Consider the following 17,422-nt stretch of genomic DNA (forward strand, 5'->3'; position numbering starts at 1 on the left):
TTAATGGTGTGGATTCAACTATCTAAAAGGAGCATTCCCCAGCCTAAGGAGCCTGGATTCAACTTCTGTTGGATAGAGGCTCTGTAGGCTGTACCTACACCCTATATTACTAATTCTGAATTACTAACAAGGAATTGGATCTAAGACAATTTTCAGGTAATGAAAAAGGTGCAAGAAGTTCCCTTTGATCACCAAAAATACTACACAAGGGATCATGGGACCTGCATGAACAAAAGTCATGCGGGACAGGGACTGTGACAAGGAGGGGAACTGGGCAGGATCGAATGAACAAGCTGACTGAATCCAGCTAAAGGCACACAGTTAATATAATTCATCCATATTTGCAGAAAAAGAAAAGTGTTTATTAATTTTAACTTTCATCAGATATCAAGAGACTCATAATATTTCATTTCACATTTTAAAAGCCAGCTATTGATCCATACATTTTAAAAGCCAGCTATTGATCTGCCTTTGAGGTGGAAGCTCTATTCTTCTTGTCCAATTACTTGCCCCGCTGTAACTTAAATTATATTTGGTTCTGCAAAGAACTTTGAGACTCATGGAATAATGATATGAATAACAATCTGGTCTCAGCAAATAGTTTCTGAATAAACTCACAGCTCTGATTCTGGACTTCTCAATCTCTCTATTATTCACTGATTTTTTTTTCACCTGCATATAGGTGGTTTGCATACAGGTCAACCAAAACATGACATCAAGGGCCTTTGATTAGAAGTTCCGTTGCAAAAAACAGCTGTGTGAGTGGCTAATGTGGATCAATGATGTGGTGCTAGGGAAGAGATGGGGTTAAACCTTCTTTGGAATACTCATTCCCTAATTGAAAATACCTTCCCTATAGACCCAGAGAGAGCAAATACATGAGATAGGCAGGCAGAGTAAATTATTCATGTCTACAGCCTCATGGGGGAAAATGGAGAAAAACAGATATATGCTAAAAATGACTATTATCTCTGCAAATTCTCCTCTTGGTCACTATGTGGTCAGCTGTGATATCGTGGAATAATGATAAAAATTCTAATTTATGGGGTTTAAGGATTTTCAGCATAAAAACAAATTGAGGGACGTGGGGTTTGGCAAAGATATCTGGGAAGGAAACATGAAGTTTTGGACTAGTATCTCTGAAAACAAGAGATATTAATCCATGCCTTCAAACTGAGACTAAAATTGTTCTGTGCTGAAGATGGCTTGCTAGCTACTCTGAACTGGGATACCCATAAATAGATTTGGTTGAAAGCTATAGATGAGAAATTACTGTTAATTGAGATGTTATCTAATCATATTTGTGATATGGACAAATCCAAGATATTTTCTTTGATCAAAAAGCATGTTGTAGAAACTGATCACAGAAGTTTGATCTTAAGACCTGCTGTGTTTGATCACCTGTCTTTTGGTCTTTCATTTCAAAACTTTTACCCTATATGTACTACCTTAGTATCCCATGATACTTGCAGAACTTTCTTATTTGCAAGATTGAATATTATTCCCTCAATGATTCTACAGGGGAGGTTTCTGAATAGGCCTTATTCTGATCAAATTTGCCCTTGTGGCCTTAATAGGATTGATTCATCCTTTCATGTTTTACTTGAATGCAGGTTTCTTGAGAATATGAGGGATCATTATATGACACCACTAATTGATCAGTTGTCCCCTTACACCCTGGAAACTCTGTCTCCTTTGCTTAGTGATAAGGATTCTAAGATCACTTTAACAATAGCAAAGTTCATTTCAGTCCTTTTAGACCTTGCATCCAAAAAATGAGGAATCCATCTTCTGCTGCTCAGGATTTAGTAATCAATGAGTTTCTAAGGGGATAAAAGGAAAGGAAACATGAAGTAGAATCTAGGAACAAGAGGAAATCTGCAAAGTTGTCAAGAAAGAACCTGCTGTCTGGAGAAACCACAGACTGTGATCCAAGGGTTGCCAAGTCCCCCGCAGCCTCTGGTGGGGGACTTTTTTTCTCATGTGCAATGTGTGCGCAATCCAATGATGTTACCCAGAAGTGACATCATCACACTGGCGCCTGGCATCACCAGCACAATGATGTCACTTCCTGGTGACATCATTGCACCGGCGATGTCGGGGGAGGTTCCCCCACCGGCCCAATGTGGGCCAGCAGGTTGGGAACCCCCAGGGCTGGTGAATCCCCACCCGGCCCAGGGGCTTGGCAGCCCTACTATGATCCTAAGTCTATTCGTTCAGTCAGACCCATAGAAACCCATAGGACTTTGTCTGGATTTAATACATCATTGGTTTGCACAACTAGAAAGTGTGGTCACAATGTGCTAAAGCCTCTTTCTGTGTGATCTCTAAATGAAAAAATCTACAGTTCAATAGTTTCTACAGTTGCTCAGTAGGTTTGGAACATATTTTATTTGTGTAAAATGCACTATATATAACATGAATGTCTTTGATTAATGTACATGTTACTACATAATTGTTTTTGTTTCAATGCCCTATTACCTTATTTTATTTTGTATCATTCATTTTCAAAAATAAAAAAAATACATTAAAAATAATTTCTGCTGGCAAAAGCAGAAGCAATTCTGGATATAATGGTGGCAGTCAGAGTTGTTTCTTTATACATCTTTCCTATTCATAATCAAGTGGAGGATCAGCCTGTCCTGCCCTATTTGGTTTGCCTCTGAAGGTTTACAAAATGGAGGAGATACCAGAAGTAGGAGGTCTGAGGGAGAAGGAGCCCAGGAAGCAGAATGAGTGGCTGAAAGCTGAGCAGAAAAGACAAGAAATGGGATTTTAAAATCTGCTTTGCTTTATAGCCTGTAGCTTTACTTGTGTTTAAATACATTATAAGCTAGTTGCGTAAGCCTCTCATAAAGCAAGGAAACACACAGATCTCATGTCCTTCACTTTCCAAAACCCATTCATTAACATGGTTTGAAAACATATCATGACATCTGTGCCATTCTGGAAGTAGGTAATAGGTAGTGGGTAGTTATAGCACTAAGCATAGGTTCTCATTCTGCTTGCACTCTTCATGCCTGCTTTTAAAACTAAAAGGAAGTGAATAGATCCACCACACAGAGTTCTTTTCAATATACCCTTGAGTTCAAAGGTCCAGTAAAGAGCAAAGTATACCAATATCCTCCTAAAAGGCATTGCACTTTAATCATTTTATAAATGCAGTAATGCTGAATTTGCACACTGTGTTAATCGAGCAGAAATTGCTGCTGGAGCCTGAATGTCTGCCTGACAGTGCAATCCATTGACTTCAATGAACTGAGAATGGTGAAATGTTGCTTACAATTGCACTGTCGATACATGTGAGGCAATAGATTACTTCGGGTCAGTCAGCTAGGGGTCCACTAGAAAATCCATGGTTTGAATCCATTCTTAATTTGAAATGTCACAGAGATGAGATCATATTTTCTGTCAATCATCACAGGTATTTTTCTTTCTTTTCAGCTTGGACTTTAGCATGACTGTTCATGATCTGACATTAAGGTATCCCTATTGATGCAGCAGTCAAAAATCCAATCCTGAAACTCTTCAGATGGCAAGACCAACCCTATAGATTCCTTTTAGAATCACAGTATGCAAAATCTGAACCTCTGTAGCAAGCCACTTTATTAAGATAAACAGAAGAAAGGAGATGTGTGAGTGATTTCCATTTTAATTTCTGAATTTTCAGGGCAGTTTGTTACTAACAGTGGCAAAATATGGAAGGCCCAGAACATGTTTGGGAGAGCCAGTTGGGGAGGAGAGCCAGTTTGGTGTAGTGGTTAAGTGTGTGGACTCTTATCTGGAAGATCCGGGTTTGATTCCCCACTCCTCCACTTCACCTGCTGGAATAGCCTTGGGTCAGCCATAGCTCTGGCAAAGGTTGTCCTTGAAAGGGCAGCTGCTGTGAGAGTCTTCTCAGCCCCACCCACCTCATAGGGTGTCTGTTGTGGGGGAAGAAGATAAAGGAGATTGTGAGCCGCTCTGAGACTCTGAGATTTGGAGTGGAGGGTGGGATATAAATCCAATATCATCATTATCATCATCATGTTTCATGGAGCAACATGGAATTCATTGTGATGCATGCCAACACAAGCAGGCACATCAATGTGATTCCTATCCCAATTCCCTTCCAAGCATCTCCTGAAATGGCCCTGGCTAGCTGCTGTTTTGGGAAGCTTATGTGCACTGGTGGCCTATGCATTATCTGATGGGCTACATGTAATTTTTCTCCATGAGGCAAGTAGTAGCTCCCCAAGCATTCAGGAAAGCAATGCAGGTGGGAAGGCTTAAACCCTCCTTCCATGCCATGGCCCTAATCTGAAAGACCCCACCTACACACCCTCAGCCATTCCTGGAAATTATGTTTCAGCACTGAATTCCCTGTGTATGTCTAGTTCAACATAAGGGAGAACATGGGGAGGAAACCTAAATAGTGTAATGTACAGTTAAGTCTCCAGTGTGCCCTGTGCCATCACAAGTAACAAAATTTTTGACAAAGAATATGACGGTGGAACAAATTCAGGCCTTCCAGCAAAAATCAGGATTTTTGTATGAAAAAAGAATCAAGTATTTAGGTGTGATTAATTCAAACAGATGTAGCAGTTTAAAAGCAGATAATTATAACAAACTACTTAAAGAAATTAAAAAAGATTTGGAAAAATGGCATGATTTGAACTTATCTTTAATGGGAAGGATAGCCTTAATAAAGATGAATATTTTACCAAGGTTACTATTTTTGTTTCAAACTATCCCAATATTTTAAATAGTGGATTTTTTCAAGAACTATACAAGATGGTTGTTAAATATGTGTGGCAAGGTAAAAAATCTAGAATCAAATTAAAGACACTGCAAGACTCTAAATTAAGAGCAGGTATGGGCCTGCCAGACTGGCAATTGTATTACAGAGCATCTGCACTTCTGTGGATAAGAGATTGGATATTGTTGAAAGACAAGATACAATTGTTTTTAGAAGGACATGATTTGACTATGGGATGGCATGCTTATTTGTGGTATCTATTCGTGAAGGCCACTCTTATTTTAAGAATCATTGGTTTCGGAAATCATTATATCATACCTGGTCATGGATAAAGCCTAAAATTTATCAAAAAATTCCAAGATGGGTTTCACCAGTAGAAGCATTTACTCACCCAAATCTTTTAAAATTAAACCAGAGTTACAGGTATGATGATTTGTTGGGGAAAGATAATCAACTGAAAACTAAAGAAGAATTGGAAAATACGGACATTAAAATGAATTGGTGGTTGAGAATGCAAGTTGAATCTAGATATGCTAAAGACAAGGCAATAGGCTTCATTACTGAACAATACTTATTTGATAAAATTCTTTTGGGACCACAAGAAAAGCTAATCTCCAAATTGTATGCATATCTACTTCAAATGAAGACACAAGATGAAGTTGTAAAGGACTGCATGGTTCAATGGGCAAAAAAATTTGGTTATAATATTACATTAGAACAATGGGAAAGACCGTGGAGGTTAAATGTTAAATTAACCAGATCAGTAACCTTTAAAGAAAACCTTTACAAGATGTTTTATAGATAGTACTTGACCCCACAGAAATTGTGTAAGATTTATACCAATATGTCTAACAAATGTTGGAAGTGCACTAAACAGATTGGTACTTTTTACCATATGTGGTGGACATGTGAGATGGTGAAAAACTACTGGAAAATGGTACATGAAATGTTACAGAAGGTTATGAAGACTCAGATACATTTCAAACCAGAACTTTTTAAATTAAATATATTTCCAGAGAACTATTCTAAAGAGATGAGACACCTGTTGGCACATTTTCATACAGCAGCTAGGATCCTTTTGGCGCAGAGATGGAAATCTCAGGAAATTCCCACAAAAATGGACTTGGTGGGAAAAATTTTAGAGACAGCGGAGCTGGACTTTTTATCCCAGTTGATGGCTGGGAAATCTAAAGAAGAAGCAAGGAAAAATTGGATGAAACTGCATGCCTGGTTGGACACTCAAGACTCTTAAGATTCTCTGGTGTGAACTGATTTTGTTTTTCTGTTTTCCTGTATTTTATATTATAACATTTACCTTTACTGGAATTATCAAATTTATCTTTAATGGAATTGTCAAATTATTAGATAATAACAAAAGACTTATACTATTAAATTTTAAAATGGTTCATATATAGCTTAGATAAAATAATATGGGACAATTTAAGTAAAGAAAACACTGTAGAATTATCCTTCTGTTTTTGGAAAGTATTTTATGTAAAACAAGGCCAGGATGTATTGTGCTTTCATTTTTCTTTTTCCCTATCCCCATTCCTCAATCTTTTCTGAAACTAATAAAACTTTTGAAAAGTCGCAAGTAACAAATTAATAGGGCCTAAATGTCTAATGCAGTGACCTAGATAGCCCAGGCTAGCCCAATCTCATCAGATCTTGGAAGTTAAACAGGGCCAGCACTAGCCAGTATTTGAATGGGAGACCATCATAGAAGTCCAGGGTTGCTATGCAGAGACAAGCAATTGCAAACTACCTCTGAACTCCTCTTGCCTTTGAAAACCCTACAGGATTGCCAAAAGTCTGGTGTGACTTGATGGAAAAAAAATGTCTAATACATGTAGAACTGGCACACCTTGCTAAAAGGGAGATATATAAGTGGCTGAAAGCACACACACACACACACACACAAAGATTGCACACGAGTCTGACATCAACTGATCTCTGCTTCTCATGAAGGGCAATGCCATTCTGAATATGTAACATTAACCGAGCCCTCCTAAGCAGAATCACATCCTTCAAAGTCCATTGAAATCAATCCTAAAAACTAGGGCTACAACCATTTCATTTTATAGGCTTCAGTGGGGCAGCTCTATATACAGTAGAAGATTTAGAAATATATGCACAAATGCCACATGAATAACGGCGTACATTGTTTGGCCTCTTAGCTCAGTAAAGCAAGCATTGTCTGATGCCAGATGGTATGAAAAGATTCAGCCTTTGGAATCTTCTTTGATCACATTAAAAAAACAAACACCAGAATGGTTCAGAACGGGATAACTCTGTGATCTCAAATAAGGTAGAAGCAGCAGCCACGCTGAAGGGCACACAACTGTTCTCCATCTTTACATGACCTGAAATGAGAAATGGAAATCTTTAAATATCAGAGTTAAGCAAGCTTAAAGTATCTCACACAAGTCAAAAGCTATTGATCATCAGTTCCCACATAGCAGATGATATAGATCACTGCTTTCAACCATTTCAGGAAAATAACAGGTATTGATCTGTGATGGTGAATGATGAAAGTTTGAATGTTTCAGAAGATCACTCCCATGCTGAATGGGAACCAAAACACCATTTGTCAAAGAGAATGTAAGAGAAGCCATATTGGATCAGGCCAATGGCCCATCCAGTCCAACACTCTGTGTCACATAGTGGCCAAAAAACCCAAGTGCCGTCAGGAGGTTCATCAGTGAGTCAGGACACTAGAAGCCCTCCCACTGTGCCCCCCCCCCCCCGCAAGCACCAAGAATATAGAGCATCACTGCCCCAGGCAGAGAGTTCCAATGATAAGCTGTGGCTAATATCCACTGATGGACCTCTGCTCCATATGCTGATCCAATCCCCTCTTGAAGCTGTCTGTGCTTGTAGTCACCACCACCTCCTGTGGCAGTTAATTCCATGTGTTAATCACCCTTTGGGTAAAGAAGTACTTCCTTTTATCAGTTCTAATCCGACTGCTCAGCAATTTCATAGAATGTCCACGAGTTCTCATCTTGTGAAGACCCATCCAGTAAGATTTTAAAGCTTGTGTAATTTGGACCATGAAGAAAAGGTCACATCCTATTATCCTTAAAAATCTCTGCCTGGCTGTAGAAAAATACAGATAACCGCTACTTGGATTAATAGCAACAGGCCTTTACCTCAGAAGACACACAGGTATCATCAAAAGACATTTTTGAAGTTGACAGGTAAGCATCTGTGATGGTGATATCATCCAGTTCAGTGTTGAAGTGATCGGACTCCTTGATGACACTATAGTTGAGGGCCACACTGTAGTTGGTGGGCTTTTCGGATTGTTTCTGTTGGCATTTGCAGAGTTTCCTGAAGGCTGCTCGGAACTTCTGGGACATGAGGTTGTAAATCACAGGGTTGATGGCACTGTTTAGGTAAATGCAGATTCGGCAGAACAGCAGGAACCAATTTTCTTGGAAAGGGTTAGATAGGAAAGAGTTGATGACCACCAGGGTCCGGTAAGGCATCCACAGTAATGCAAACAGAATGACAACCACAGCCAGCATCTTGGTGACCTTGGGAAAAATGGAAAGGTATAACCTGTCAGCAATAGAAATGAACAAAGCATGAAGGCAGTATGGTAAACCATTAATGCAGTGATTCCCAAAGTAGCACCCATGAGCAAAAGGGTACCTGCTGATAGATTTCCTGTCAGAGATTTGCTTTTTATCCAAAGAGTCTGTTCCTGAAAGTGAATGGTCAGTCCTGAATTTCCTCCACCCCACTGGACCATTGGGTTGTTAACCTGCAGGTAGGACCTGACAATCTCCCACAATTGCAACTGAAAATGACTGCCTTGGATATATGGCATTATACCACACATGGGTCCCTTCCTTCCCTAAACCCTGTCCTCCTCAGGTGCCATCCCCAAATCAGGAATTTCCCAATTCAGAGCTAGCAACTGAAAATGAGGTGCTTCAGAAGATTAGAAGGCATCACCATTGTGTCTTCAGGAAGCACCCAATCTGAAACAGCTGCCTGTGTCACAAGAGTTTGCTAGACTTCGCCTGCAATATTCCAACATTTTATGATTGACTTCAGCCCCAATGTCAGCCATTTTGTGTTGCACTGACTTAAAATTCTGAAAATGCCCACAAGCTCAACAAGACTCTCCCTAAAAGCTAAAAAGACTAAATTTAGTCCTTTATGCTGTCGAAGGCTTTCACGGCCAGAGTTCATTAGTTGTAGATTTTCTCTACAACTTGGCAACTTGGCTCTAGTCTTGGCATTGTGAGATGTAACGTTTTACCAACAGCTGTGACTGGCAGAGTTCTCGCCTTCATTCTGTCATCAGAGGTATAACCCAGAAAACTGGGTCAAAGTGAGAAGAAGATGGTAGGCAGGTAATTTATATCTACTCAGGAAGGTGGGGGTAGGAAAGCTTCTCTATTAGCACGTCACAGCCTGGGAAACTCCTACAAGATAATGACTCAGCCCTACCCCACCTTCCTGAGTAGATATAAATTACCTGCTTACAAGGCTTTTTTTGTAGAAAAAGCCCAGCAGAAACTAATTTGTATATTAGGCCACGCACACCCTGACATCACAATTGTTTCACACAGAGCAGGAGATCAGTTGCATATTAGGCCACACCCCCTGACACCAAGCCAAAAAAAGCCCTGCGTGCCTACTAACCATCTTCTCACTTTGACCCAGAGAGAACTCCAGTTTTCTGGGTTTAGACCTCTGAGAATGCCAGTCACAGTTGCTAGTGAAACATCAGGTCTCACAATGCCAAGACCATGGCCATCTCTTGGCTTGACTTCGCGTACGAAGATTTAAGAAAGGTGCAGTAGTCCACGTCTGCTACAGGCTCGCTGGTGGCTGACAAGACCAATGTGGGACAGGCAGGTCCGGCCACAGTGGCTGCAGGGAAAAGTCTGATTTGGGGTTGGTGCTGTAGCAGTACGATTCTTCCTCAATCTCCTTTTGTCCTCAAGACCAGCTTGAGGACCATGGCCATACAGCCCAGAAAATCTACAACTAATGTACTTTGGTCATATTATGAGAAGTCAAGACTCACTAGAAAATACAATAGTGCTAGGAAAAGTTGAAGGCATCAGGAAAAGAGGAAGACCCAACATGAGATGGATTGGCTCAGTCAAGGAAGCCAAGGCCTTCAGTTTGCAAGACCTGAGAAAGGCTATTAGCAGTAAGATGTTTTTGAGGCCATTGGTTCATAGGGCTGTCATGTCAGAAGTGACTTGACAGCATTTAACACGCATAGATTCCCCCGGAGAAGGTTTTGAAAGGCCTCAAAATTTTAAACGTACTTTTGACTGGAATAAAAGATGGCTTTCTTTTCAATGTTTAGCTATACTCTTTTGGGCTTTGCCTTTGGCCCCTCTTTCAGTGTTTGGCATGGCCCCTGTTTCCTTTGCTGGTAGGAACAGGGCAGCTTGGGATGGTGTGGGATGATGAAAGAGTATAAATCTCCTCACTTGAGTGCATTTTTGAGAATAAAAACTAGATCTCTACCACCTCACTAGAGTCTTTATTAGTGAGTTAGATTTTTATCCCATCTTACCCTGTATCAAGGGCTCAGGGCAGCCAGCAGCGGACTGGTCAGAGTGTCAGCTTGCCTGATGGCAAGTGGGCCCCCTTAAACATTAGACAATATGTTAAAAATGTTAATGACCTTATAGTAGCTTGAAACCATTATAGACGTTCCAGTATTATTATTGTAATGCTACTAAAATTTACATGGTATTTAGGGTTGCCAGCCTCCAGGTGGCAGAGGAATAGAAAGCAATGCTGCCGTGAACCCCAGCCTCCAAGTAATTACAAAATGAATAACGAATTAAATACAAATGTATAATATATTCAGATAACATCAATGTAATCATTCAGTTTTATATATAGTCCAAGGAACTCAAGCATCAGAACACCAGTCCCATTATTCTTCAGCAAATTAATGTCAGAGTTCTTCAGGAGAGTTCTGATGAAATTGATCAGTGTTCAATCAATTCACATTCATGAAAAATGCAGCAAGCAATCCAAAGGCAACAGGTCTGTACTAGTGCCCCTGTTTCGCATAGAGCTTTTTCACGCTGCATGAGGAAAAATTTTGTTAGGATTTCATAAAATTATTAAAAAATATATCATGTGTGTACACATCAGTGAATTCTCCAAATACATACCTTCCAATAAAGATTTTTATTCACTGGGTAAGAAAGCCAAATACTTTCGTCAGTGAATGACCCTGAAGGCATTACTTATACATATCAATTAAACCCAATATATACACACAAGTGCAACCTCTTAGTGTTCCTTAAAGATACATCTTCCATGGTAGAAAAACATTCCTAATTACAATCTTCTATATATAAAGCAAGGACAGTTTTTACATGAATCCAATGCAAAATATCGTACTCCGTTATACAGTTATAAAAACAAGTAAGGTTCCATTCATTTTTTTAGCCCATGAGAAGTATTTAATTTTAAAATCATGCTCATTTCCTGTTGTAAAAGCCATCTATGGCAATCCAACTTATCCTGCAATCTAGAAGGAAACTTGAGAATAACACAAAAGTGCATCGATTCTGGTTGATGATTCACGGCTGTAAAATGTTCTACAAGTGGAGCACCTATCACGTGATTCTTCACCCGTGATTTGTGCTCCAACACGTGTGTGCACACTGCTCGTGTTGTAGAACCCAAATAAATTTTATTGCACAGACAGAGAATTATATAAATACATTTTTTCATTGTACATGTTGTTGTTTCTCTTAAGGATACTCTAAAACCAGAAGTCGAATGAATTAATTCCTTAGTTTGTATAGACAGACCACAAGTGGAACAGACATCGCATTTAAAGTGCCCGCCTGTATTTTTTGGCATTTCCTGTTGAACTGCAAAATCTGATTTAATCAGAAGTTCACTGATATTTCTAGATCTTCTAAACCCCATCCTAGGAATTTCCTGGCATCCTGGCAAATTCTTTACAACAGGGGTGGGAAACCTTTTTTCTGCCAAGGGCCATATGGATATTTATAACATCATTCGCGGGCCATAAAAAATTATCAACTTAAAAAACAGTGCTCTGCCGAGGGAGAATGATTCAGGCCAGCAAAATTAATGCAAATAATTGTTTTTCTATTTGAAGTCATGTGGGGATTAGGCTTTCCCTACATGACTTCAAATAGAACAACAAACCAAATTTTTAAAATTATATTGTAATTGGACTGTGTTAATGGAGAATACTGCATGGCGCAAGTAATCCTCTTGCGTCCACTATCACTCTGTTCCTGTTGAGGTTTTTAAAGTAAAGTTTGCCTCTGAACCCAGTTAATCCTGGTAACCACCTCCTGCAAAATATTGTTGGGATCCCCTCAGGATCTAAATTGTTGGCAGATATTGTCTTATTCCTTTTCAAAGTCCTGTTGCGTAGTAGAATTGCGGTTAGCCCTTATCATCTGGCTATAAGGTAAACTAGCTCTCAAATGCCTCTGATGATAAGATTGGAAATGCAGAAGAGCACTCCTGTCCATTGGCTTCCTATAAATTTTAACAACCAAAGTATTATCTTTGATTTTGTAAACACAAGTATCCAGGAAAGCAATAACCTGCTTATCTGCCACATAAGAGAACTTAATTGAATGGTGTACTCCATCCATTCATCCACTCCATTAAAGGGGCAACCATCGACTCATGTGTCACCACAACCATGATGTCATCAATATATCTTTTAAACCAAACGATGGGGGAAAAAACTGGATTAATTTGAGGATTACAAAAATATCTGTTTTCAAGGTCCACCAAAAATAGGCACGCCAGGCTAGGAGAAAAGGGGATTCCCATGGAATCCCCCTTTACTTGTAAGTAGAATTGCTGGTCAAATCTAAAAAAAATTGTGCTCAAAAATCAAGTCAATTAAATCCAACAGGAAATATGTTGGAGGTTCCTGTTTCTGCCTAGTGTCCAAAATATTATGTAGTAGTAATTTGGCTTCCTCAAGGGGTATGTTAGTATAAAGGGAGGTGACATCCATAGAAATCAAAACCGAGTCCCCAGGAACCTCTAACACTTCTACTTGAGTCACAAAATCTGAAGTGTCCTTTATGTAAGTTTTAATGTTAACAACATGAGGTTTCAAGAAATAGTCCACATACTGACTTAATGGTTCTAATAGCGATGCCAAGGCTGATAGGATAGGGTGCCCAGGCAGTGAAAATTCCTTTTTATGAATCTTTGGAAGTATATAAAATACTGGTGCTCTTGGATACGGTTTTCTTAAAGAGCTAGCAATTTTATCTGTGATGTAACCCAATTCAGTTATAGTGATATCAATTAGTTTTGCTACCTTTTCAGTTGGATCTGTCATTAAGGACTTATAATACATAGTGTCAGCGCTTGTTTCAGTTTCCAGTTTTTCATGTTAACTGTAGTTGTTGATTGTGAGAGTTCTCCCCGTGCAAATAAAGGGTTGATGTCTTGAGCCAATTTGTCTCTGCTGAATGGACCTCAGGATAGGTGCCTGAGTGAGTACTCTAATCTGGGAACCCACAGCCAAAGGCGGCATTACAAAGGGAATTGATCTCTGTCACCTGGAGATCCATTGTAATTCCAGGAGAACTCTAGGTCTTGCCTGATGCTTGGCAACCTCAAGGGAGAATGGGCTTCCCACTTCCCCCTGTGTTGCTTAAACAGTAGGTTCCTGGTTATTATTACCATCATAGGTAATAATAAAAGGTTCAAAGTCTACTTATCTTCAGAAATCCCGTATATCAAAAAAGACTTTATTTGAAAGCATTCTGGTGCATTACTTAGACTTTTTCCACATTTGTGTATATGAACTTACCTTCTGGTGAATTGTATGTATAAGCCATAGGTGTCAAATTCATTTGCTATAAAGGCTGGATCTTGACCTTGTTGGGTTGGGCAATGGGTATCATTTAATGCCAGATCATGGGGATATAAACTTTATAAAGACACAGACAAACACACACATGCAACCCAATCTACCTCACTGGCTTGCTGTAGCAACCAACAGAAGGAAGAGAGGCTTGGCTCTCTAGCTCTGCTGTGCAATTGAGAGAGCCTGGCAAAGCTTGCTCTCCTTCTCCTACTTCCTCCCCAAGGGAGGAGCTTTGCTCTGTAGCTCTTGTGTGATTGAGCAAGCCTGAAAAAGCAAGTGGTTATGCAGAAGGAAGCAAGAGAGGGAGAAGGAAGCAGATGATAGTGAGTTGCTTGCGGACCTGATAGTAGCCTTCCGGGGGCCTGATTCAGACCCCGGGCCACATGTTTGACATCCCTGGTATAAGCTGATATTTATTCCTTACTAGCAATTGCTTTACCCCCGAGATTCTGCTTTACTTGGAGCAAGCGACCGATTTCCTACTAGTCACTGAGCAGCTGCATTTTGACTTGCTGTTCCCTCCAATTTCCCTCACAGCTTCAGGATCTCAAAAAAAAACAAGACCAAGTTGCCACAGGGGAAATTGGAGGGAGCCTCAAGTAAAAATGTGGCTGTGCAGTGACTAGTGGGGAATCGGTCACTTGCTCCAAGGAAAACAAAAGCCCAGGGGTGGAGCAACTGCTAGCGAGGAATCAGCATCTGTCTTTTGTACCGATTCATTATATGGAGCTATATTAGAGTATTTTCAGAAATGAATTTATAGTGTGTTTTTCTTTAATTAGTTTTTGGGGGCTGACATCTCTCAAGTCTATGTGTCCTTTTAAACATCATATCCATTGAGATTGCCATACAATCAATAATGTATTGGAGGGAGGGCGTTTGAACAACTGTTTCTCTGGCCAGCAGGGATCTGAGTTTCTTTTTTTTTTTTCATTTTGTAGGGAAATGTAATTGTGGCAGCTTCGGGTGAAGTTTAGGACACCTGTCCTCTCTCCAAAAGGCACATCCCATAAAAGCGGAGTGGCACATCTGATACAAGCATAACTGCACGTATCCATGATATGTGATACACAGCAGCCAGCGGGGATATTGATGCTGGATTAGGGTCATGGCCATTGTCTACCAGAGTCATACATGGCCTTGGAAATTCAGGCTGCGTTTCTCACATTAAATGGATTTCCTAAAAGTCCAAGTGAATTGCTCATTTGATCCCCCCTGTTCTTTCATGGGGCACTGTTGCTGACATAGTGTTTGTACTACACTATAATTGGTTCTCTGTTGAAGAGACTATTTAGGTAGATGTTAGGTAGATGTTAGGTGGATGCAAAGATCCAGCAGTGTGCTCAGCACCTTGGAACAGGCATTAACTACAAATCAGAGGAACATAAGTAGTTCAGACTTCTTTTTTCCTGAATAATGGCATGCCTTTGTCCATGCAAGCTACAACTAAGAGAACTTAATCTGATGTCTCCCCTCAATATGGGGGACAATTAATAAGAAATTTGTAGTAATTTTTTAAAAAATGTCCCACTCAGTGCACACCTGAAACTCCTTGTGCACATATTTTAAAAATATTGCACAGGGTTATTAGGCATTGAAAAAATAATACATAGGCAAATGGAATGAACATTCTTAGAACCATAGAGTTGGAAGGAACCTCCAGTGTCATCTAGTTCAACCCCCTGCACAATACAGGAAATTCACAAATAAGCCCTCCCCCCCCACTAAATTCACAGAATCTGCATTGCTGTCAGATGGCCATCCAGCCTCTGTGTAAAAACCTCAAAAGAAGGAGAACCCATCACCTCCTGAGGAAGCCTGATCCAATGAGGAACCACTCTAACTGTCAGGAAATTCTTCCTAATGTTGAGCTGGAAATTTAATTTCAACCCATTGGTTCTGGTCCTTCCTTTTGGGGCCACAGAAAACAATTCTGCAACATCCTCTATATGACAGCCCTTCAAGTATTTGAAGATGGTGATTATATTACCTCTCAGCCACCTCCTCTCCAGGCTAAACATGTCCAGCTCCTTCAATCTTTCTTCATAGGACTTGAGGAACATTTTTGAACTTCTTTGAGTCACATCAATGAATAGTGCATTCGCCCATCATTTTGATTTTGCCAATACTTGAAGGACTGCCTCTTCTCATATTATCCAGTCTTCTAGCTAACTTCTTCCTCAAAAGCCCAGTTTTCTGTGCTCCCCATCCAGAGATACGATGTGGGTGATGAACAGAGACATAGATTTTTCAGTGGTGGCACTTTACCTTTGGAATGCACTCCACCCCATGAGGTTTGCCTGGCATCTATGCTACTTTCCTTTAGGCACCAAGATAATGCTCTTAATGAATGGTCTGTAGATCTTTTATTTACGGCTTGCAGACTGTTTTATCCATACCGTTAGGTTGATCAATGTGTAGGCTGTACTTTTTTAACAGCCTGTCTCCTTTTTAATGGTCTGTTTTAATAGCTCTGTTTGTTTCAGATGGCTTTTTTTTGTTTTTAGTGGCTATTAAAAAAATGTTTTGTTTTAATATTTTAATTATAGATCACCTCAAGTGAGTCTCTGGAGAAGCAGTGTAGAAATTTTCCCAGTGAAATAAATCATTGGGAAATGATGCTTCCTCAAACTAAAGCACTGATTGTACAGCATTCTGTGCCACCCAATAATGATATACACTTAGATGGATGCATGGAATCAGAGGACTTTCATGATGACAATAATATTTTTCAGTGATCTCAATACCTAGCCTTTTTTTTAAAAAAGCCCAGCAAGAATCATTTGCATATTAGGCCACACCCCCTAATGCCAAGCCAGCTGCAACTGCGTTCCTGTGCGTTCCTGCTCCAAAAAAAAAGCCCTGTCAATACCACGTGCTACACAAACACTTCAGTGAAAAAAGATTTACAATAACATGCAAATACTCAAAGCAGACAATTTTGGAAGTAGATTCCGGTAGGTACCCGTGTTGGTCTGAAGCAATAGAACAAAATTTGAGTCCTGTGGTACCTTTAAGACCAACGAAGTTTAATTCTGGGTATATGTTTTTGTGTGCATTGTCAGGTGCCACTGAACTCAAACGTCATAATTTTGGAAGTACCGTACTTAGTCCTAATGGATGCTTTGGGTTGGCTAAAAAATGAATTCACTGTCCCCCCACCCAATACCTCAAGTTATACAACAAAAGCACCTTTTAAAAAATACTGTTTGGTGGTGACCAATTATGATTTTTTTTCTACTCAACAAATTTACCTCAAGCTTTTGACCCAAAATATTCTCCACACTCCTGAGTTAAAATAGCTGCCTTTTCCTGTAACTTGGATATAGGTCTTACTAGTTTGTTTCTATGTTTTTTTTTTTTTTTAGTTTCCATCCTAGGAGGAGGATATGACTAGCATGCCAGCTTTTAGGAACGGTGATTGACCACCAAAGGTCATTAAACAAGCACCTTTACACAAAGGGCTAAACAGTTGTGCATCTGTTCATTTTACACAATACAAGATCACATCTATAATATTGCATTTTAAAAACCCTGAGAAGCAAAATGACAAGAATAAAGATGTGGCCATCTCATCTAATTTTCTCACCAAAGGATCACAAAATAGTGAAATATGCTCCAACACAGTATTTGCATTCAACATCTCTCCTGTTCTGAATTAGAAAAATGAGACCTTGACCCGGCATTCTTCAAAAGATGTTCTTCCCAGCGTGCTATATTATAATCTCATTGATCTTGATCCTAGCCGATGTTACCATCTCAAATTTTACATTCTTTCTTAAGTGCAGCCTCATCCAATTGGC

The 17,422-nt window shown here is 39.7% G+C and overlaps 1 protein-coding gene across 1 annotated transcript in view; it reads right to left on the bottom strand.

Annotated features, from left to right (window-relative positions):
• Positions 1-6,837: 6,837 nt before the first annotated feature.
• The window catches only part of TRHR (thyrotropin releasing hormone receptor), a 30,383-nt gene continuing 19,798 nt past the window's right edge, over positions 6,838-17,422 (bottom strand). The window contains exons 3-4 of the mRNA XM_060242939.1: positions 7,891-8,277; positions 6,838-7,101 (exon numbers count right to left, since the gene is read on the bottom strand). Of these exons, the coding sequence (XP_060098922.1) occupies positions 7,093-7,101; positions 7,891-8,277 (396 nt within the window). The 3' untranslated portion in view covers positions 6,838-7,092. The remainder of the gene's footprint in view (positions 7,102-7,890; positions 8,278-17,422) is intronic.

The sequence above is a fragment of the Heteronotia binoei genome, chromosome 7 (genome assembly GCF_032191835.1).
Source record: "Heteronotia binoei isolate CCM8104 ecotype False Entrance Well chromosome 7, APGP_CSIRO_Hbin_v1, whole genome shotgun sequence".
NCBI lineage: Eukaryota > Metazoa > Chordata > Lepidosauria > Squamata > Gekkonidae > Heteronotia > Heteronotia binoei.